Consider the following 23,176-nt stretch of genomic DNA (forward strand, 5'->3'; position numbering starts at 1 on the left):
GGCTGAGGCGGCTACTCTAGCCCTCAAACACTGGGATGGGGTGAACGGAGACATTTTAGGCCCTCCCTGCACCCTCCATGGACCAGCTGGCAGGATCAGGGCCTGACTTGGCTGCCCCCCCCCCTCACTCAGATGATTAAAACTGCCTGAACAGGAAGCATCTATTTTTCTTGCCAGCGTTTCTCTTTCGTTTTTATTTTGTGCAGGGCCATGGTAAAAAAAGGCCTGGCACGCAGCTTTCACCTTTGCTCCCAGTCAGTTCCATTGGGCTTCTCCCAGCCCCAGTGGGGCCCACCCACGCACCCCACGATCCTGGGGCTCCAGGTCCCTTTAGGATCCAGCTGCAACACATGGGCGGCAAACAGGGCGGCAGGGAGGGGGAGGCAGTATTTAATTCCAAGCAGAGGCACCCTTTAAAAATAAAAAACCATGCAAGCCTTCCTGCCCCCCCCCCCCCATTAGTTCTTTTCAGCCCCCCTTTTGGAGACCCCTCCTGGCCATGCTGGGGTCTCTCTCTGTGCCTGGAAATTCGCCCCGCTGGGTCTGAAGCTGCAGTGGGTTTAATCTTTAGGTTGTGGAAGCCAACCACAAACAAAAGAAGATACAGGAGGAATCAGGGCCTGTGGGTGGCTCGATTCCCCCACTCCCCGGCGGTGGGACTGGATGGGGAGGGCGCGGAGAAGCGGGGACTGGTGTCAGTGGTGGGGGGCAAAGCCGGGGGGATTCCTGGGGTGACGAGAGGTGGCTCCCCCCGCTGCAGGGCGCCCCCAAGCCCTCGCTGCTCCCCCAGCCCCCTGCGGATACATCTTGGTCCAGGGCGGTCCCAGCAGCCGCACGTGGCCCCCTTCCCCCGGCCCCGCTCCTGCCCCCTTGCCCCTGTCCTGTCCAGCCGGGCCGGGCCGGGGAGGGAACGGGAGCGTGTGGGGCGGGGAGGAACGTGTGGGGCTGCCTCTGTCCCCGCCCCGGCCTGCCTGGCGGCGGGGCGGCCCGTCCCGTGCCATTGGCTGGCCGCTTGCCGCCCGCCCGTGTTATTTTTCGAATATAAATACAGGGCCGGCCCGGCGGCGGGGTGGGCTGGGGACAAGGTCGGGCGCGGCGCAGCGCAGCGCAGGGCAGGACAGGAGCAGCCGACACGGGTGGAGCCGGCTCCGCTGCACGCTCGCTTGGCCCGGCCCGGCCCGGGTTCGCTGCATGCTCCCTCCCGCGACGTTGGTGCTCCGCAGCCCGGCCGGGCCGGGCGTGCCCCGCGGTGCCCTGGCGGCGGCTCGCCGGCTCTGAGCCCTTCTCCCGAGTCCTGCCCCCGGAGCAGCGGCCCGGCTCCTTCCCTCCGCCCCGAGACCCGGCCCCGGCCCCGCGCGGCATGGATGGGGAGCGGCTGGCGGGCGGCCTCAGCCCGGCCCGGAGCAGGAGCGCCGCGGTGCGGCCGTGCCGGCTGCCCGGGCTCCTCTGCGGCTTCCCCCGGGCGGGGAGCGCGCCCTGCCCGCCGGGCGTCACCTCGCCGGTCACCAACCTGGCCCTCAACATGGACAACCTGACCGGGCTGGGAGCCAGGTGAGTGCGTGCAGCGGTGTGTGTGTGTGGATTGTATGGTGTGTGTGTGGATTGTGTGTGCATTGTATGGTGTGTGTGTCTGTGTGTGTGTGTGGATTGTCTGTGCATTGTATGGTGTGTGTGTCTGTGTGTGTGCGGATTGCATGGGGTGTGTGCATTGTATGGTGTGTGTGTGTGTGTGGATTGTGTGTGCATTGTATGGTGTGTGTGTGTGTGTGTGCGGATTGTGTGCGCATTGCATGGGGTGGGTGGATTGTATGGTGCGTGTGTGTAGATGTGTGTGGATTGTGTGCTCATTGTATGGTGCGTGTGTGTATTACATGCACACTACACTGGTACCGTGTGGGGACTGGAGGACGATGACTGGGCTGCTGAATCTGTGCAATGGGGTAGGCCCTAGATGGGGGCTGGGGTTGCCCCCTGTCTTTCCTATAATCCAGTCAGAGGGTGGATGGTCAAAAACCTGAATGGCAAAATGTGCGCTTGACCCCAGGAGAAGTCGCTGGCCGGTAGCCCCAGCTGGGTACACCTCAGGGCTTGTGGGGCCCCCCCTTGTCCCCATCCCTGTCCCCAGGGCTTGTGCCTCCAAGGCTGCCACTCACAAAGAGAGGGCTCCAGAACAGAGCGGGGGTCTGGGCTGGGCTGGGCTGTCACCCCACCCTACCTGCCCTGGGGGCAGGGCCGCTCACCATGCTGCTCATCTGGGAAGAGCATGGCTGGGACGTTAACTAGCCAGGACAGATGTTCTCTGAGCCCGCTCCGGCGTGAGTGCAGCAGGGGGTTACGCCGGTGTGCTACGGGCCAAGCTGGGGATGGTAGTGCCGGCTGTGCCTGTGCATGCAGGGGCTTGATCTTACAGCAGGCTGAGATCACAATGCAGCCCCCTTAGCGGGGTCCCATTTTATAGATCCCGAGGCCGGCAGGGACCGTTGTGACCGTGACCGTCCAGTCTGCCCCTCTGTGTAAGGCAGGCCAGAGAACTGCCCCCACGAGAATTCCTAGAGCAGAGCTTCTAGGAAAACAGCCACGCTTCTTTCCTCTAGCTCAGCCTCTCTGTTCTCCAGCTGTGGGGACAATCATTTCCAGAGCCTGGCACAAAGAGCCAGCCATCTCACCCCTGTTGCCGGGCACCCTAGAGGCCCTGCTCTTTTTCCTGAGCTCAGGGGCAGCGTGAAATCTCTTCACACCCTGTTCGGAGGCCATATCTTTCGCCATCTGGGCCCGGGGGGGACAGATTTTTTCCAGCCCGGTTTTGAGGCCAGCGAGGGGGAGTTGCAATGTGCAGCGGAAGGAATGTTCTTCCCGGGCCTTCGTTCAGGAGAACGGAGCCGCTTAGGTGGTCTTGCTGTAGAAGAATAGCTACTCACGTGGGCCCTCTGGGTGGGAACAGGTAGCTGAAGAATGAGTCTCTGCAGGAATCCTGGTTGTGGAGGTGGCTTGTGGCCGCAGGCTCTCTGGGGGCCTTCGTTTTGACTGTTCCATTCCCTTCCCCATGGGCTTGTGGGAGGCAGGGGGGCCTGCACCGGTGCCTTTGGGGAGAGCAGGAGCAGTGCAATGCTAAGGGGCCCAATCCTGCTCTCCCCACAGGGACCGGGGCAAAGTGGCTTTACTGGCAGCCCAAACGAATGAGTTAAAGGAACTCTCTGCGCTGGGTTCCAGGCGTGCCCTCCGTAAGGACGTGCAGCCAGAGCAGCCTTTGGCCCTTCCTCTCCATCTAACAGACGGGCTGCAGCCTTCCTGGCCCTTCCTCGTGGTGGCCATATCATGGGGAAACCAATGGCAGTATTGTGTAGGGGCTTCTGGGTAACTCCAGATCCTAATGTGCTGTGGGCCAAATCCGGATCCCATTGATATCAGGGACAGTCCCCTCTGGGCTTCGCTGGGTTGGGATTTGACCCAACACTCATTGCATCTCTCCATGGATCTGACTCTCCAGGACTGAGTCTGTGGTGGCTGAATGTGGGTGCTGCTGAGAGCTGGGGGAAATCGTTTCTCAGGGGAAGGGGGTGATCAGCAGTGTGTGTCCCTAAGGGTATTGTCTTGTCCTGGAGGGTGGCAGGCCTGTACTTCTCAGGGAAGGGAAGGAGGGGCAGGGGGTCCTTTTCTTGCAGTCTGAGCTGCCGTGTCTAAGCACGTGGCATTGTACAAATAGCCTCCCCCAGAATGGCAGGGCTAGCGGAGACAGGGGGACAGTTGTCTCCTGCCGGTTTTGCAAGAGGAAGCCTGCAAACGTGTAATATTTGTGCCAGCCGCTCAGGCGGAAAGGCCGGTAGTTGTGAGGGCTGCTCTGGGCGGGTGGGGAATCCCAGCTCTGCTCCTTCCTCCCGGTTTTCACAAGCCCCTGAGGTTCCGTCTTCTCCTGGCCCTCAAAGAAATCCTGCTCTTCCGTATGTACAGGGTGGGTCTAATTCACTCCTGATACTAACCATCCGAGCCAGGGCAGCGGCGTTAGACTGAGCAGCCATGTTCACTCCTCTCTGCTGTTTCTGAAAATCCACCTTCCTTAATGGCTATTGCAAGGCTTAATTAATGCATGTAAAGTGCTTATATAGCGCCCCAGGTGTGAAGAGCCCTGCTCGGGCAGGTCTAACAGGCCATGTCCCTGTAAATCCAGTGTATGCAGCCGAGGATCTGCTCTGTTATATTAATCCTTCAGAGATGGCAGCCGCCACCGAGTTCTTCTCCGACTTTGAATAAAAGGCTTCCTCTCTGCCCCTCAGCTTCCCATATCTGTAAGCGGAGATAAGGATCCTGCCCCGTGTTTGTAAAACACTTGGGAGGTCCCTGCAGGGAAAGCACTAAGCACCATTATCTCTGGCTAATAGCCAGCAATCCTTTCAAACGCCCCTGCTAGCTCCCCTCCTCCAGCGCGGCTCTCTGTCAATCTCAGGGCTCTGCAGATGTAAAGGACGGCGTGGTCTGACATCCCAGGGCAGGGCTGGAGATCTTTTGTGCCCGTTTCATCGGGGGGGAGGCTGGTGTCCACAAATTTTCAAAAATAGCCACTGATTTTGGGTGCCTTTAAATCGGATGTTTCCAGTTGGGCTGCTGGGGCCTGATTTTGTTTTTGTTTTGTCCCTTTCTCTCCCGCCCCCCCCCGCCCCCGCCCAAAGGACTTGGCACCTCTGAAAATCAGGCTCTGGGTGTCTCAAGTTGGACACCTGAGAGAACTTGGGCCAGGTCTACAGTACAAATCCACCCCCCTCCCACCCACAAAATAGTTATGCTGACCACACACACACACACACACACACACACACACACACACACACACACACACACACACACACACACACACACACACACACACACACACACACACACACACACACACACACACACACACACACACACACACACACACACACCCACACACACACACACCGGTGGGACAGCTCTCCCACCGACACAGCCAGTGGCGCTCATGGATTAACTACGCTGCTGGGGCAAGCTCTCCTGCCGGCGGAGTAGCATCTCCACTATAGCGGTGCGGTGCAGCCAGGCCACTGTAGCATGGTACGTGAAGACAAGCCCGTAAGCCCAAGAGACTCGCCCAAGATGGAGCGAGTCAGTGGCAGAGAAACCTGAACCTCGGTGGCTGGCCCAATCGCTATGCCCCTGCCTCCACCTGTGTGCGTCACCGTGCCTCTCGCTCGGCTTGGGCTGACGTGTGTTCTCTGCACCCCTTCCAGTCACTGTGACACCCCGAAGAGGAAGAAGCTGGGGAGAGGCTTCAAGAGCGAGTGGTCGTCGCTGTCGCAGGACTCCGTGTCGTCTGAGTCGTCGCAGGACTCCGCGTGGTCGGAGTCTTCGGATGCAGGTCAGCCCTGGTCACTAACGCCTGCTGGGGAACCAGGACCGGGGGAGGTGGGACCGTTCCCTTGGCTTTTGTCCCTGGAAACTTGGGCAGGGCCAGGTCTCCAGTGCAAGTGGCTTTTGGAGAGTGCGGGAGGAATGAAGGGCAGGTCTCCCATGTCTTTGTTTGCGCTGCTGGGACTCACGCCAAGCGTGCCGGGGCCTGGAACAGCCTGGAGGGCAGACGGTGCCGCAGAGCGGGTGCGAGGTGTTGAGGCGCATTAACAGCTGCGTGGGACAGCGTGCGTCGGGGTTGCCTGCCTCTGCTCAGCGCTGTCAGCACCTCACGGCCACGTGAACTAAATTCCCTCCAGTGCAGACAGGTCCCTGCTGGGTCTGTGTACCTCGGCCTTTGCCGTTCCCGTCTGGGGGCAGGCGGCCACGTCCGCTAAAGAGACTCGCTACCATTTGGGCCTCTCTCCTTCGTTTCCATTCCAGAGCTCCCCGGAATCCCTCCTACAGGCCCAGAGCGTTGCTAGGGTCACAGATCCTCGGCCGAGGCCGCGCCTGGGATGCTATCAATGGGGGGGGGGGAAGGGAGGGTGCCCAGAAATCCAGTCCTTGCCTGATTGAATTACGATGTGTGGGATAAGGGTTGACACTTAATGGCCTCCTGGGCTGGGTTTTGTTTACACTATTCTCACTAAAAGTGATCTGGGTTGAGTTACCCGCCCCCCATTTAAAACCTGGTCAGAAGTCCCCTGGCTACATTTAAACCATCCATCTGGAATGCTCCCTGCAGCCTGAGCTGCCCCCGGCGTGGGGGGGACAAATGAGGCTGGTTTGCCTCTAAGTTACTGGCCATTTCCGGATAAGGGAAACCATTCATACATTTGCGGGGCCGGGGGTGTTTGCGATCAGTCCCTCTTGGAGAAAGCAGCAGCTGCTGGGACCCCCAGTGCTTGTGGAGACAGTAGGCGCTGGGAGGGGAGCTGCAGTCCAGTCCCCTTAGCCCACGGGGATGTTTGGAGGCAGCAGTGGTGGTCCGAATCCTAGACCTTGCTCAAGAGAGGGAAAAGATTCTTACTGCCTGGGCGGAGCGCACTGACTGCTGCAGAGCCCAGGGCGTCAGGACTCCTGGGTTCAATTCCTGTCCCCAGAAGGGAGTGAGATCTCATGGCTAGAGCCATGGGGACTGGGAGTTAAGACTTCTGGGTTCTGTTCTCAGCTTGCCACCGACCCACTGCGTGGCCTGGGGCAAGTCACTTACCTGACCATGCCTCCATTTCCCTGTCTATAAAACAGAGATGTCGCTTGACTAATTAACTAGGGGAGGCTTAATTTAACCTTTGTACATCGGGTTTCAGGCCCTGGGAAGAAAGGACAAGGGCTAGTGCGCTTGGTTCCCCTGCTCACAATGACCTTTAACTCCATCTCCACTTGGCTTGTGGGCAGCTGGCTGGAGCAATCTGCAGACTTTGCAATCTCTGTCTTCACCCTGCTGCCATTTGCCCCTGCCCGAGAGATGCCATGTGAAGGAAGCTGAGGTTTTGCATCCTTGCTGCTACTGGGCACCTACCTCTGCTTTCTTAGGGACTTACCCCTGGGTGTTTCATTTACACAGGCGTTGGGCTGGACTCCCCTGGACAGCTGGACCTAGAACCCTTTGAAGAAGTGTAAGTTCATGTCTCCATTTCCTTGTTGGCTGGCCTGTTTGATCCCACTTAACCACTGGGAAAGAGGAAGCTACAGTACTGCTGGAGTTTCAAGGGTTACTGTAGGAGTTTGGAGAGAGTCCAGCGGAGGGCAACAAAAATGATGAGGGGGCTGGAGCACAGGACTTATGAGGAGAGGCTGAGGGAACTGGGCTTGTTTAGTCTGCAGAAGAGAAGATTGAGGGGGGATTTGATAGCAGCCTTAACTACCTGAAAGGGGGTTCCAGGGAGTATGGAGCTAGGCTGTTCTCAGTGGTGGCAGATGACAGAACAAGGAGCAACGGTCTCAAGTTGCAGTGGGGGAGGTCTAGGTTGGACATTAGGAAAAAGATTTTCCCTAGGAGGGTGGTGAAGCACTGGAATGGGTTACCTGGGGAGGTGGTGGAATCTCCATCATTGGAGGTTTTTAAGGCCCGGCTTGACGCAGCCCTGGCTGGGATAATTATGTTGGGGTTGGTCCTGCTTTGAGCAGCATGTTAGACTAGATCAGTGTTTCTCAGTGACCAATCCATGGACCGGCACCAGTCCCTAAGATCTCCCTGACATAGTATAGGAAGCCGGTCTCTGGTATCAAAACTGGTTAAGAAACACTGGACTAGATGTCCTCCTGAGGTCCCTGCCAACGCTCATCTTCTATGATTCTATATACCTTGTGCTGTGATCCTACCAGGTCTCGCTAAGCAAGGACAGGCCGGGTTGGTTCTTGGATGGGAGACATCCAAGTAAAACCCAGATGCTGTGGGAGATGGTGTTGGTGACTCAGGGCTGGTGCTCTTCTCTGGAAAGCCGCGTTAAATCAGTGCGCCGCTAGGGAGTGCTTTGTTGCTGGAGGTGCCCGTTGTCAAATCAGAGGTGAACCTGCAGGTGGCTTTTAAAATCAGGGTACTTTTTGCAAACCCCATTTTGAAGTAATTCCATTCTGCCTCCCTTTATTTCCCCCCTCTATCAATTCCTCTCCCAAACGGTCCTGTAGTGTTGCTGTGCGCTGTTAAACAGCTTCTGTGCGCCACCCCAGAGATGGGTGCATTTCAGTAGGGGGTGAAGTGACTCCTGTCATCCAGCATGAAAGGAAGTTGTAACTGGATCTACTTTCCCAAAGATTATTCACAACTGAGCTTAATCCATTTGTGTGGGGGGGGCGCGCGCGCAGGGAAATGAAATAGTGGTGGATTTAAAACTCCAAGAGAGCCTGTGTAAAAGTGCCAGTGGGGTGATGTGGATTATTGTTTGAGTCCAATGCAATAGCAGTGACCCGCTCCAGCCATGACGTTTCATGCTCTGTGTGATGTGACTAAGCCGACCAAAGCCCCGGTGTAGACACTGCTAGGAATTCTTCCATCGACCTAGCTACTGCCTCTCGGAGAGGTGGGTTAACTGCAGCAATGGAAGAACTCCTCCCGTCACCGGAGAAAGGGTGGTCGGGTTTCTAGTGTAGGCCAACTCTTAGACATAACTGGTGGGGCCTTCGCCTCCCCGGGCCGTGCTGCCGCAAACTCTCCTCGTGTTGGTGGCGGCTGGCCAGTGTGGGAATGAATGCACAGAAGAGGCCACTGCAAGTCAGTGAAGGGACGGCTGGCAGCTCTCCCAAGCCAGCTGGCCCCTGAGGGCAAGTCTGCACTAAAACGCTGCATTGGCACAGCAACGCCACTTTAACAAAGCACTCTCCAGTCGGCGTAGCTAATCCACCTCCCCAAGAGGCGGTAGCTGTGGTGGTGGGAGAAGCTCCCCTGCTGACATAGCGCTGTCTAGGTTGGTATGGCTGGGTTGCTCAGGGGGTGTGGATTTTTCACACCCCTGAGCAACGTAGTTCTGCCGATATAGGTCCGTCGTGTAGACCAGACCTCAGGGACTCCTGTGCACGGATGAACCTGGAGTTCATGCTTTCAATAGATGTATATGGCCAGAGTCCCTTTGAGACCTGAGCCTGGAAATCCATGTTGGTTATTCCATTCTGCACATAAGCCTCTGTTTTCAAGTTGAGCGTACAGATTTCTGTGCCCGACTGTCCTCCGTTATTTCACTGGAGTTGCATCAGCCTAAGACTGGAATTAAGGTATTGAGCAATTAGGCCCTCTGGGCTGTGGCTGTCGGGGTCTGAAATCTTTCTCGAAGTTCAGAAACCAACTAGCCGGAGACAGACAATGGGCCAAGTTCATCTCTTGTGCAGCTCCCCCGGCTGTGTGCTTCAAACAGAACTTGGAGGCAGAATGGACTGCCAACAGGAAATCAAAGGGCGCGCTCACTTAGGTGCTTTGTCACAGTCGCTGGGCTGGATTCTGGTTACACTGGTGAAAATGTGGAGTAACTGCTCTCCCTGGTGTGAATCCATTGATATCTGGAGTCCTGGGCTGCCTCTCCAAAATTCCTCCCCCCTTGGGTTTAGGCAGGAGGGGATCTTAACCCAGCCAGATCCAGGAGGTGTGCTGGTAATTGTGATCGCTCTCACCCAGCACAATTGCTGCTGCAGCTGGTGCCTTTCCGCTCACGGTTGTCTTGGGGGTGGGGTGCAAGCGAAGATTCTTGGTAGTTCTGCATTTGGTTTCAAAAGTCGCTCCTCTTGAATGGCGCAGGATTCCTGCTGTGGGTGGGGAAGGGACCGTTCTGATCAGGGCGGCTGAGGAGCTGCAGCCAGGGCTAAGTGCTGCGTGCAGGTATTAGCGCTGGCTGGGTTAAAACAAGCAGCACGTGTTTCGTTCTGGAGCTGCTTTGCACTCGATGGCTGCACCTTGGGCCATGGGGACCCTCATGGGCGGTTTGAAGCTCTATTGTCTGTCTTTGATTGACATTTAAAAAAAAAAAAAAAAGGCAGCTGCATCTGGCTGAGCAGCTGCTTTCCTCCCTTGTTTGCCTGATCCGTCACTTACCTTTTCCCCCTCGCACCTGCTCTGCCGGTTGGGGAGGAGTTCCCCCGACTGATGTTGTGCTGGAGAATGTGTAACTTTGGGGTGGAGGTGAACAGATGGCGCCGGCCGGGCGGCTCAGACAGGAACCTGCCTTTGAATCAGCCCACATGCCTGCACTCCCGTAGCTGGCCAGCGAGTTCCTTTCCAGCCGGGGTTACCAGGGGACCTAGGGTCACGAGGGAGCCTGGGGGATTGAATTCCACGAGGGAGAGAGTCCAAAGGCTGCAGCACCCCCCCCACGCCGAATTCATTGGGGCTGGGCACATTCTTCCATCAAGCTGGCATGGCGGAGTCCCTTCTCAGCCACCGCCTCCCACCGTCCTGAATGGCAGCCCGCTTGAAGGCCTGTCCCCTTCCCGTGGTGCTGCCACACTTTACCCTCCCCCTTCCTTCCCCCCCAGCTGCTCAGGTCAGGCCGGGGGCCGTGATCCGACATACGCTGGCTGAGCCAGCAACTTCCCCTCCTGCCATGGCTCCCATTTACATACAGGTGGAAAGCAGATGCTTTAGGCCCGTTGCTATGGAAATGCCCCAGCTATCTAGAGCTTTGCTCTGCAGCTCGGCTCACAAAAGGCCCTTTCATTTGGCTTCCTTTCTGGGAGCGCTTTGTCCGGGGCTGGCGTTAGAGAGCCCCCGCTCCGCCCCGCCCACCAAGCTTGGGTTTAATTTCTTCATGTGAATCAGAGCCAGGTCAGGGGCTGCTTTGGTTGGTTTTCCAAGACCACCCTGTTGAGAGGGCTTTTCATCTGTGCGCCTTAACTCCAGCGGCGTGACGCAGCTTTTGCACAGAGGGGGGCCAGCGTCCCTGTAAGACCCTGCCCCGCACAAAGGTTTAAACTGTGCAGACGTCAGCTGTGTTCGAGCGTGGCTTAACCCCGCATGCAGCTGGGGCCCTAGTCTCTGTGTCGGGGCTCTAATATCCTGCAGGCTGGAGGGCACAATGCGTTGGTGATACTGGTGCAGCACCTTCCCGCTGTGGTGGGGATGGGAGGGAGGAAGTTATTCTGTGGGGGGGGATCCAAGGCACAGCAACGTTACTACCAACTTTTTTTAAAGTGGCTTCAAATTCTGGGAGCTTCTATTTTTAGGATGGCCACCTTGGGCCTGATATTTTTTTTTTTTCATATAAATATGCATCCAGTTTTTGGGGTGCATGTTTTTTCCCCTCCACCACACCTCTGAAGTCAGGGGGCGCTCAGCACCCCGCAGGTCCAGATTCACAGGTGGAGGCACCTGAAATCAGTAGCTGCTCTCAAAAAACGTTGGCTGTTTATGGCCTTGAGAGCAGAGCTGGCACTAGAACCCAGGCGTCCGGCTTTTGCTGCGTCGAAACGCGTCACCGTCCTTCTGTTGCTCAGCTTCCCTGGCTGGCGCGTGGGGCAGGAGGAGTTTGAGGGGATGAAAGGAGGCAGGGGTGACACATGGAACAGCTTGCTTTTCAGTTATTCTGCTGCTGCTTGGAACGGTTCCGGATGATCAGACACACGGCCGCCCCTCTCCTCCGCCCCTCTCCTTTCCCCAGCTGTGAAGCCGTGTTGGGGCGCATGGCTTTGACTGCTGCATGAGGTCCTGTGGCCTGCTTGTAGAGTGAGGAGCTCGGTGTGAGGAAGGGTGGCAGACTTGGGCCCGGGAGTTAAAATCCCTCGGGAACGTCTCCCTGTGCGATCCGGGTCACTGGAAGGTGGTTTCGCTCCTGTGAATGTGGACATAACACACGGCTTTTCTCCCTCTTCTCCTGCAGCTTTGAGAAAGCAATTCTAGAATCGGGAAAAGTTGTCAAAGAGTAAGTGCACTGACTCCTCTCCCCCCACTCCATGGTAAACATTTTAAGGCCTGACTTCTTTTATTTATTTTATTTTTTATCCTCCACAATCCCTCCTCCCATCCCCTGCCGCACCTCCTCAGGCAGGCTGAATCCAGGGGAAGGGAAGGGCCCAGTTCCTCGGGGGGGGAAGAATCAGGCTGTTCAGATTTTTATTTCTCTCTTGGGGCAGGGATGATCTGGCCCTTAACAAACCTCGGGCAGCGTCTAACCCCAGACGTACATCCCGCCACGTCCATTGATGTCCTGCCTGCATGGCCGGAGGCAGCGGCGGTTTCCCGTCTCCACAGCGTCTCTCCCCATTGTGCTGTGTCCAGAACGTTGGTGGCTAAAAGGAAAGGCCTTCCTGCTCTGGCCAGGCAGCTGGCCGTGCTGCCGCTCTGTGCTCGTGGAGGCCGTGCCCGTCAGCATCGAGCCCGATTCTCATTCTCATGAAGGCCGCTTTCCGCCACGCCCCGCACGTAAAGCGTGAGCGTGGCTGCAACCTCGGCCCGTTCTAGGAGCCGTTTTTGCACTGTCAGAAGGGTGTAAAGCAGCCTTAATGCAGATGAGAATCAAACCCCCTGTCGCCGCCCCTCCTGTAGAGCAATTCATTTGAAACCTGCCGCGGAAGTTTGCTTGTAAGTTAGGGGAGCGTTAGCGGTGGAGGTGCCGGCACTGGTCCGTTATTGCAGGTCTCTTGGCAGGGCTCCTGCGGGGAGGGGTGTGGATTCAGAGCTGCACAGCCTCTGGAAGGGATCTGGGGAAGGCAGGCTCAGCATTGTTGCTGCGAAGGGCTCGTCTCTGGCCACCCCCCAACACCTTTTCCTGCTTTTGTCTTTTTAGCAACAAATTCCCCGTCCGGAGAATCCACTCCCTGCCGGTGAGTTCCCGTCTCCCCGGAACCGACTGCGCGGCCGGAAGTGTCTGTGGCGGGGAATCCCAAGGGTGGCAGCTTTTGACCTGCTGCCCAGGATGACTGGTGCTGGCTGCTGTGCTGGGCAAGGAGATCTGGCCTGGGAGGAGCCCACGGCTGCCGGCCTGTGACCAAGGGGAAGGATTCAGGGTTTGGGAGGTGCAGCTCATCACCGGGGAGGGGGTAGGGGAAGTAGCACATGGCTCCTTTTTTTTCTGTCTCTGAGCTAAAAACGTCCCTGATGGAGCAGCATCCAGCGCGCAGGATGGGTTGGTCCCCCTGCCACGTGCCTGGCTGAGGGTGGGTGTAGGAAGAGCCCCCAGGTGCTGCGTTGAGGTGGGGGGAAGGGGGTGAGCCATAACTGTGGCCCCTGGAGAGAACATCAGAACAGGCAGACGGGGTCGGACCAATGGTCCGTCTGGCCCGGTTTCCTGTCTGCCGACAGCGGCCCATGCCAGGTGCTTCCGAGGGAATGGACAGAGCGGGACAGTTCTCGAGTGATCCAGTCCCCGCATCCGGGGGAAGGGCTCCGTGGCCCCTGCGTGGCGGTGGCAGCCTGCGTTCCAGCGGGTTTGATGATCTCTCCCTTCCCTCTTCCAGGAGCGGCTCCTGGGCACCAGCCCTGCCCTGAAGAACATTTCCAACGCCACGGAGTTCAACAGCCCGGAGACGTACAGGCGCCCCTCGCACCGGAAAGCGAACAAAGAGAACGTGAGTCCAGCAGAGGATGAGCTGGGGACGTGGCGGGGGAGCCGATTCCAAGAGACGCCCCATCTCGGCCACTGAAGGAGCAGGGCGGGCTCGGCCCCGAGGGTCAGTTCTTCAGGGCTGGGTCCCATCTAGCCCCTGCCCCGCTGCAGCACGAATGGGCCTCCCCTTCTGGAGACGTTCCCGGGTACTCGGCCTGAATTCTCGGCTCGGTTTCGTCCCGTGCCGCTTGGCTCCACCCTCGTCAACCCTCCAGCAGCAGCCCCCTTCCGATTCGCCTGCCCCTCCTCTCCCCTAGCCCGAAAAAGGGCTGCTCTCACGCAGGGGGACTTAGCCCGGGGCTCCCCCAGCTGACCCGGCAGCCTTCGTCAGTCAGTGGCACGAACCTGCTGGTGTGTGAGCTGAGCCCGCTTACGCCAGGGCCGTGTCCTGCCCGGAGGGTGTTGGCTGGCTCCTGGGGATCACGCCAGGCACTGGTGCCCGGTGGTGCCAGGGTCTGAGCTGGGGAGGGCGGGTGGCCCTTGAAGCGAGTCCCCGGTCGGGTAACCTTCAGACCACTTGCCTTCGCAGGAGGGGTTTGTATTCAAGATCCCGGTGAGACCCACCAATCACAGCCGGCTTCACCCCTTCGATGGGAGCGGCGAGAAGGACCCTTTCGCACAGAGACCAAACTCCGCCCCGGACCTGCTGGTGAGAGCGGGCCTGAGGTGGGGGATGGGGACGGGGGGGGTGCGTGGCCGTAGTGGTGAGGCCCATAGCTTTGCAAAGGGGGGCGCTGCCTCCTGGAGTACCCACTGCACTTAGCAGCAGGGGTTTAATGTGCTGCCAGCGCCCGGGCGCCTGGACCCATGAAGCTGACGGATGGACCCGCTTCGTGCTAATCCCTGTCGCCTCCATAGCGCCCAGCGTACTGCGCAGAATGGGGCCCGTGTTGCCTCACGCACCAGGGTGGGGACGGTTACATCCAGGAACTCCCCGTGGCTGAAATGCAGCCGCTTCTGGGGCAGGGTGCAGTCGGCGTCCAGCAGTGGCGGGCGGTGAAGGAGGGGCCAGGATCTGCCCCTTGCTCTGGCTACTTCGCACGGCTCCAACAGCCTCCGAGGGGGACGTGCTTTGGGCTCCCGAATGTCTGCCCTTGGCCATGAGTTTGGGACCACGTCTGTGCCGTGGCTTTGCACTTCCTGGTGGCTTCTCTCAGGGTGTCGGCCCTCCCCAGTCGCACGCCTCCTTGGTCAGAGGAGGCTCCCCTCGGGTCCCAGGCCAGACGCCTCCTGCTCGATCTGTGGCCCCCAGACGCGCCCTAACCCCTTCCCCTTCGCTCCCCAGTATGGCACCCCCAAGAAGGAGACTGGGGGGGTGGAGGCCGAGAGCCCGGTGTGCCTGCGCCGCTCCTCCCTGACCTCCTTCATGGCCGACGAAGACGACGACGGGTTTATGGAGATCCTGGACGAGGAGGAGCTGAAGGTACAGTGAGCGTGGGTCTTCCCTGGCGGGCCGCCTGACATCTGGCACCCTCGCTGGAACCTGGCTTCGGGAGCGAAACCTCCAGCCTGGGCTCCTGGCCTGTTCCAAAAGCGGGCTGCAGGGGCAAGACCAAACCCCATCCCCCTGGCTCCTCCACTTCCACCCAGCCCCTCGCTCCTTCCCGGCCTCCCTCGGGCAGGGGATGTGCTGCACATCCATGGGCTGTCTGAATCCACCAGGTGCCGTCTGGACGACCTGCCCGTCCCTCTCCTGTAGCTGGGCGGTCTCTAACTCCAGACTCACACATGAATGTTAATGGGGCGAAACACAGCCAGCAATCTGCAGAGACCAGGCGTTCGGGAAACCCTCTGGCCCCTGCTGAGAGCATGAGAGCCACAGGGTTGGTCTGGGTCCTGCAGCCCCTCAATAGCTTGTGGTTTTTCCAGCTCCGTCCCGTTCTCCCTGCCAAGAGAGGAGGATGGGGCGGGGCTGGTGGGAGTCCCTTGTCTCATGCGCACACGCTCTGTCCATCGTGCGCTCTGTGTGAAGTGCCCTAATCCTGCTGCTCCTTCCTCAGAACGATGCGGACGTGCCGCTGGGGATGGAGAATCTGCTGACTGCCCCGCTGGTGAGCAAGGAAAGAGCCGATCTGGTACGTGGGAGCCTGGGGCAAGGTCGGGGGGGGGGTCTCTCCTTCCTGGGAGCTTGCGGGCGGTGAGAGGTGCCAGACGAGCCAGCCTGGAGACTGCGGTCCCCTTGTTCTGCAGGGGGGCCCCCCACGGGCTCTGGCCCGCTCTCTGCCGACAAAGGGATTGGCTAATGCCGACCGTCGGTATGAGGACGCCTCACCATAGGCAACTGGACTGAAACTTGCGGCATCTCCCCCATGGCCATCGGATGGGCCTGAGAGACCTCTCCGGCTGCTGTTGGTTTGCGGGGAGTAGCTTGTTTTCAAGCCTTCCCCCCCACCCTGGAAGGATTTGATCAAAGCATCCTGGTGGGTTTTTGAGCCCCGGGGAGGCCTGTGCTGGGAGCTAGGTCGGGAGACCTCACACCGCCCCTGATTCTCTCGGCAGGCCCAGCTGGAGGCCTTTGTATAAAGGCGACTGGTGCGTATGGAGCAAAGGGACATGCCATGGGAGGCTGGGCTCTGCACCTGATTCCCCTCGCCAAGCCCCACGGCCACTAAAGCGGAGTGGCACCACTTCGGGGGGGGTGGCTGGGAGCAGAACCGGGCCCGTGAGTCAAACTGCCAATCCTGGGGTGTCTGAAATGGGGCAAAGCAAACCTGCCACTCCCGGGCGGTGGCAAGCGGCTGCCCTGTCCTCCGTGCCCAGGGCCGAGGGAGAGGCCGGGATGAGGCTCTAAGCGCGGGCTCGCTCTCGTCCATCCAGAAGTCGATGAGACGCAGCAAATGCCGCCAGCTGTTCAGGTCCCCCTCCATGCCCAGTAGCGTGATCCGGCCCATCCTGAAGCGGCTCGACAGGCCTCAGGACAAAGACAGCCCGGTCAAAACCAAGAGGCGGAAGAGCGTGACTGGCACCCCTCTCGAGGAGAAGGCGGAGGAGCCGGTAAGTGGGACGGCGACTGACTTGGAGCTGGGGAAATCTCCCTCTCCATTCCCTGGGTCCAGAGCCTCCCGGCCCAGTGAGTGCTGGCTACCACACATGCTGTGGTGTGGTGTGAGACATGCCTTCTCCCCAGAGCCATCACCGGTAAATCACTCGCGTGGGCTGTACTGTAGGCATCTGTCATGGCCCAGCAGGCCATCTGGAAACCGGGGCATGGTAGGGGGAAGCCACCTGCCTATCTCAGCCATGTGATACATCCTTCTCTCCCCATGCTGGAACGTGGGCCCCCCTGCTTTGAAAAACTAGGAGCGCTGCCCCTGAAACATGCAGCGTTTTCCCCACGCTCTCCTCTTTCCAAAGCTGGTTTTCTTCATTCTTCCATCCTCCTGCTGTCCTGGGAGGAACAAGTGATTCTCTGCTGTAACCCAGCAGGGATCTCCTCCTCCTCCGTTAGCGTCGCCCACCCGCGCTCCAGCGTGTAACCCACAGTCAGCCACGCCAGCCGAGCTCCCACAGGTGGGCAAAAGCAGCTAGGAAAACGGGGTGGGTGAGCTCTAAGAGCCGCAGCTGAGGCGAGTCTGTCTAAGATCATTGCAGCCCTAATGAGCCTGGTACTTGGCTGCCGTGTGTCGTCACTGGCTCGCCTGTGAAGTAGCTGTCAGATGCTCTGGTATCAGAGCCCTGCGCTGCTGCTGCTGTCAGTGTCTCTCTCGTGCTGCACCAGTGTAAGGAATTCCACAACATTCAAGGCACTGGAAGGGATGGATCCAGACCCACTGACTTCCGGGGGGCTGAGCACGGAAGGTTTCTTGCCTCTTTAGCTTCTGGCACCCACGCGTGACTAAAACCAGGATGGACCAAACTGCGTTAACCATGTCTGCCAAGTCTGGCAAGGCGTGGTGAGCCGTCTGTCTGTCCTGGGAGCATAAAGGTCTCCATGGTTGCTTTGATAGCCCTTCTCTGTTTCCTCCTAGAAATCAAGGCTGTTGCGCTCCCGGTCCTTCTGCCACGACGAGATCGAGAACATCTTGGATAACGATCACCGAGAACTCATCGGGGACTTCTCCAAGGTATTGGAAAGAAGGAAAATCCCTTCCTACTGCAGCTTCCAAAATGCAAGGCTTCTCCCCCAGTGAAGTTCTTGAAACCTTCCTGGGCTGGGCTGGCCTGGGCACACACTAGCTTTTTGCCCTTGTCTGGGAGAGGCCGTGAAACTGATTAGCCAGACCTGAAACAGACCGGTCTAATGACCTTGTCCAAGTGGGGTGAGATGCCTGTTTGCATATTGCGCATGGCGTTTTACAGACAAGACAAGGGCTGTGGATTCTCCTGTCTTGCCCCTTGCTTTTGATACCTATGCCAACTTCATAAAAGCTACCTGGTCAAAATGGTGGCTTCTCCTGCCTGTTCTGCACCAATAGTACCATTACAACACAAGGGAGAGCAGAACTGGTCCTGCTCTGGGGTTGTGAACCTCCCAGATGGACGTTTGGTTTAAAACAACTGTCTGCCTTGGAATCGTAAAGGGATGATTTCTTTTGGTCCTAATGAACTGTAATAAAACCCTTCTAAAAATGTACACTGTGTGTGTGTGTCCCGTGTGAATTACCAGTGCCCCTGGAGAAAAGTTCTCATCTAAGGTATAAACAGTGCTCTAAAACCAACCATCACCCCAGCTCTGTCTGAATCCCACAAGAGGAGAGCTGAACTTTGATCTCGAACTCTGTCGTAGGCTTATCTCCTGCAGACGGTGGAAGGAAAACATCAGGACTTGAAATACATCTCCCCGGAAATGGTAAGGAGATAACTGACTGACTGACTGACTGGGGACTAGGGCTGCAGGTTTATCGCAGTGCGGACACAAGTTAAGGACACCGGTTTCTTCTTTTGTCCCTGACTTCTCTGTCTGTGGCTTCCCACAGGAAGGCCCTGAGTGGGTCCCCAGCCCAGTGCGGAGGGGAGGCCCTGGGGGCTGGGCAGATGGACAAGCAAGCTCTGCTCCCCCTCGCCCTGCAGTGATGGCTCCTGTGCCCTGCTGGGCTGGGCCCAGCTCCCTGCTCTGGGCATTACAACTTGGCGCATGAGGTTGCAGTGCCATGCCACTCACGCCAATTTGCGCACACCCTCCCGGCCTTAGCGGAGGAGTGGCAGGGCCAAACCTGAGCGATTGATGCCGTGATCTCATGCTGCAGGTTGCAATGGCCCAAGCAGAGAGCTAGATCCAGGGGTGTGGGTGGGGGGAGCACATGTTCTTTCCAGCCCTTCCTCTCCTTCCCACCCCCCTCAGCCTCCCCTCCTCACCAGGCCGGGATTAGGGTAGCGGGGTCAGGGCGGAGGGTGCTGCTACGGGTGGTCGGCCCCCTCTGTTTGCAATGGTATTTTTGCTCAAAAATCAGAGCAGCCATTATACCCATGACTTGTACTAAATCTACTGTGCCGGCCCCATGACTTCGCTGTGATGAACCTGCAGCCCTAGAACATCGCTTGCTTCGACCCGATTCGATGGCCTGCAGTCAGTTCCAGCTGTTTAGCCTGGGCAGCGGAGATGGCTTCCCTGTGCCAGTGGAACGACACAGTGTGGTGTAATACGACCCGGTGCTTTTTCTTCTTCTCTCCTCTGCAGATGGTGGCGGTGCTGGACGGCCAGTTCAACAGCCTTATTGGGAACTGTGTGATCGTGGACTGCCGGTACCCCTACGAGTACGAAGGGGGTCACATCAAGGTCAGAACCGCCCTCTTGTTTTTTCTCTGTTTTAACCTTGAGGTAGCACGGCCCAGTGGGGAGAGCACAGGAGCCAGTGCCTGGGTGTTCTGCTCTCCCCCGGCCCTGACATTGAGCTAGTCCCTCAGGCAAAGACACTAAAACATGGGTGCCAAGCTCCAGGCACCAAAACAAGCAGGCTGATTCTCTTCAAGAACTGCGCTCTTGTAGATTTCCTTCACTTGACTGGGGCTCCAGGGGCTTAGATGCTGCAAATTGACTTGTGGGCATTGGGCAGAGCTCCCAGGGGGATAGGCGTATAAACATCGATGGGGCTGCCAACGTTTCTGTCCGCAATGGGTGGGGGTGGAGAAATCCCTGTGGAACAGCCTAGTTCACCCATTGCGCAGGCTGAGTGAGGTGTGGGGAATCGGGAGCCCTTAAACTCCCTCGTTTTCTTAGGCCTCAATGGCCCTGCTTGGTTTTACATGTCTGGCTGCTTCTCTGGATCAGTGGGGAAGGAGGGGAAAGACGGGGGAGGAGGAGACCTTTCCTGCCGCCTTTGACGTGGAAATGCCCTTTCCTGCAGGGTGCTGTTAACCTGCCACTGGAGCAGGACGTGGAGGACTTCCTGCTGAAGAACCCCATCCTGCCATTCGACGTGCAGAAGAGAGTGATCGTGATATTCCACTGTGAATTTTCTTCGGAGAGGGGTCCCCGAATGTAAGTGCCACGAGCCACGTGGGTGCTAGTCATCCTTGGTGAGCTGGGATCAATTCACACACCCACGGCTGGGCACAACATACAGTATCCAGGCCTGTAAAAACTCGGATTGTTTCTCTAATGCAAAGCGAGTTATTGGAAAGCAGCTATCACAGACAGACAGCAAAGGCTGTACAACGCCTCTCCTTAATAAGCCTCCGTTCCCCAAGCATAAACCCTCAGTAACTATGCTGGGCCCCGCCTACTATCCTAACTAGCAAACAAAGCAGGTACAGCTACCAGTTCTAGGGGGAGACTATTTGTTTGTTTCTTCCTCCTCCTCCTCCAGGTACTTGGTCTGTTTGTGTCCCTCAAAGCTGGGTGTTGGCTAACCCGAGGCCCTCTGGTTGTTCTTCTTGATCACTTTTAATGGTTCCTTGGGGTAGGGTGTTGGCTACCCCAAGACCCTTTAGTTTCAAAGTCCCTCTCCAGATGTTGATTGGGGCGCCCACGTGGCACGTGATGTTCCCCAGTGCTTTACTTTTCCCCAAAGGAGTCCCAGGCCCTGAAAACACGCTCTGCTCGCACTTCGTTAGCATATCACGATTATTTAGAAGTGGTTTTTCTAGTTTAATTTTGGGAGAGCGAACAGGAATGTCCAGGGCAGCCAATATTCTTCAGTGTGCACCCAGTGTCGTGCTGTCCTACAGGGTCCGCTAGTCCCAGACTCACCATTACGCACTCCACGTGTGCACACTCGGTGACCTGGCCACTGGCTGGTCATGACCATTGGTCTGTCGTATCAGCACAGCTACACTCAGGCCTGCATAACATTCATGGCTCACTTCAGTGCCAAGTGCAAGTTCTTAGTGATTCCTTCCCCCCCCCCCCCCCAATACAATCTGTCAGCTGGTAAGAGGCTTTGCTCCCAGAATCCTCCAGCACTCAGCCTTACCAGACTTAGGTTAGCCACAGTGACCGATAATAATTGAGCAATATCCCAGCACCTTGTCTACCGGCCACGCCGGCTGGGGGCTGCTGTTCAGACACTAGTGTACGATGTAGTTGCAGGGACCCAGTTTGAAAGCACCAGTCCTGAACGGTTTGAACTATCCCTGGCACATCGATGCCCCCTCACCACGTTATGGATCCCTGGCGCCAAGACGTTGGAACTGGTACAGAGCTGTTAATCCAGCCCTGAGCCACTTGGTCCCCAAAAAGCTCATGTGTTAACAGATGGACCTACCTTAGTAAAGGATAGAAAATTGCCTGTTGGCTCTAGGCTTCCGGCAGACTCTGCGTTGTCCGTTGGCGCGCTCTGTCTGGCTTGTGTCCTGTAAACACAACAGCACTGCGCTCGCTCTGTCTGAAGGGAATAGCCCGTCTGATTGGGATGCAACAGAAAGGAATCTGAGCTCTCGTGGCTGGGGTAAATCCCAACTCTACAATTTCCTCCTGCCTCCTTAAGGTTCTCCCTGCAGCTTCCACAGGAGGCTAGTCTTCGCTTCCAGACGTTGGGCCTGATCCTTCTCAAACCGGTATAGCTCAGGACCAACGCCACCAAAGTCCGTAGATGAGTGAGGGAAGCACTGAGGGCATGGTGTAGTGCTGCTGCTCACCAGAGGTAGCTGCATTTCACAGGCCCAACATATGGGTAGAAAATGCTGTTGGCCAGATTCTTAGCCCAGACACAGCTCTGACCTTCAGAGCAGCTAGCTAGGGCCAGATCTTTCTCACTCCATGGGACAATGTCACCCTTGTATGTGCAAAATTAAACAGGGTCAGATGATCTTTAACTGTGTGTGTCTGTGTCTTGAAGGTGCCGGTTTGTCAGGGAAAAAGATCGGGCACGGAACGAGTACCCCAACCTCCACTATCCTGAACTGTACATCTTGAAAGGAGGATACAAAGAATTCTTCCCCCAGTACCAAGTAAGTCATGGCAGACTCTTCCGGTCAGTGAAGTGTGTCCGTCCTAGACGCACTGCCCAGAGGTGCTACGGACAGCATTGCAGAGTGTGACCCAAAGGGTTGTGCTGCCGGCTCCTCGGCTGGGAGATGCAGGTGGCTATCCCGTGCGGTAGAATATCTCCCCAGAGCTGTCGCGTTCCCCCTTTGGAAGGGGGCCAGCCTGGAAGCAAGCGTTTACAAGGGTCTGGTTTAAGTGGACGTTGAGCCACGGCAAAACCTGCGCGGAGCTCTGCGTAAGGGCAGACGAAGGGGACCTGGAGGGCGGGACAGGTCTCGAGGTGAGATTTAGAGAAGGGAAACAACCCCTCATGTAGAGACCAGAGGAGGTCAAGACACACGAGCAGCCACGTTTCCCCTCTCCAGGCCCTGGGCAAGAGGCATAGGGGAGGTAGCCAGCCTCCTGGCTTTGTCTCCGCTTTTAGCCACTGCTGTTTAGCAGGTAAACAAAGGGCTGTTCCAGGGGGCTCTGTCTGTAGCGCTGTTGGGGGGATGGAGTGGGGGATGGGGTTCGGCGCTTTCTTGGGGTCACGCATGGGGCTCTTGGCCATTCTGGTGCCTGCCCCTGTTAACAGCAGCCCTGCGCATCTGTCCCCAGGCACACTGCGAACCCCAGGACTACCGGCCCATGCACCACGAGGACTTCAAGGAGGACCTGCGCAAGTTCCGCCAGAAGAGCCGCACCTGGGCGGGGGAAAAGAGCAAGCGGGAGCTATACAGCCGCGTCAATAACTTCTAAAGGGGTGGGGGGAAGTGGGGTGGGCTGGGGCGGGGGAGACCAAAGGGCAGCTGCCACGTGCATGGAAGAGACTTGACCCACCTTGCCGGAAGGCTGGGGCTGGTTCCCAAGATGAGAACCGTTCTGCTGAGCCAGTTTCTTTGAACCCGGGTGGAGAATCCATCCTCTCCTTGGCGAGGAAGCCAGGGGACAGAGTAACACATGCACATACCTCCCATAACCACACGTACCTCCTGTGACAACAGAACTGGGCCCGGCTCAAGGGCTGCCGAATCCGCTGGGCTAGTTCCTGCTCCATGCTGTGAAACTCCTACCCGGGTGTAGGATTTGTAGCTCTGACGTTGACCCGGATTCTCTTTCGGTTGCACGAATGTGTGCTTGGACTGGACGGCGTTCCAGGTACCGTAGAATGGTCTGGCTGAAGCTCTTCAAAGCTGTGTGTGTCAAAGGGCGACTGTTCTCCGGTCTGACTCGTGGGATCGTCTCTGGTGTTTGCAGTGGCACTTGCATCGCCCTGTGAGGAGGTGAAAACCGGCATGCTGGCGAGTGTCCACCGGTGCTACAAGCGGTGTGCATGTTGCGTTAGCCCCCTGGCCAGCTGGGGTTTTGTGTGTGTGAGTGCGTCTGCGTAAGCGCTTAGAGG

At 57.7% G+C, this 23,176-nt stretch overlaps 1 protein-coding gene across 1 annotated transcript; it reads left to right on the forward strand.

Annotated features, from left to right (window-relative positions):
- The first annotated feature begins 1,148 nt into the window (after positions 1-1,148).
- Positions 1,149-22,533, forward strand: CDC25B (cell division cycle 25B). Its single transcript, XM_067533478.1, has 16 exons — positions 1,149-1,551; positions 5,244-5,371; positions 6,971-7,022; positions 11,706-11,747; positions 12,612-12,648; positions 13,282-13,392; positions 13,960-14,079; positions 14,716-14,853; positions 15,431-15,505; positions 16,248-16,424; positions 17,399-17,494; positions 18,157-18,219; positions 19,048-19,146; positions 19,715-19,848; positions 21,647-21,758; positions 22,393-22,533. The coding sequence occupies exons 1-16, from the start codon at positions 1,361-1,363 to the stop codon at positions 22,531-22,533; spliced, it is 1,716 nt and encodes a 571-aa protein (XP_067389579.1). The 5' UTR covers positions 1,149-1,360.
- The last annotated feature ends 643 nt before the right edge of the window (positions 22,534-23,176 follow it).

This window comes from Emydura macquarii, unplaced genomic scaffold, assembly GCF_026122565.2.
Source record: "Emydura macquarii macquarii isolate MOO-44397 ecotype Brisbane River unplaced genomic scaffold, CSIRO-AGI_Emac_v2 contig_3345, whole genome shotgun sequence".
NCBI lineage: Eukaryota > Metazoa > Chordata > Testudines > Chelidae > Emydura > Emydura macquarii.

Excerpts from the sequence above, each read along its gene's own strand:
- CDC25B (XM_067533478.1), top strand. The coding sequence starts at position 1,361 with ATGGATGGGGAGCGGCTGGCGGGCGGCCTCAGCCCGGCCCGGAGCAGG. Across the intron at positions 11,748-12,611 it reads TCGGGAAAAGTTGTCAAAGA|CAACAAATTCCCCGTCCGGA; the intron begins GTAAGTGCACTG and ends TTGTCTTTTTAG. Across the intron at positions 14,080-14,715 it reads ACTCCGCCCCGGACCTGCTG|TATGGCACCCCCAAGAAGGA; the intron begins GTGAGAGCGGGC and ends TTCGCTCCCCAG.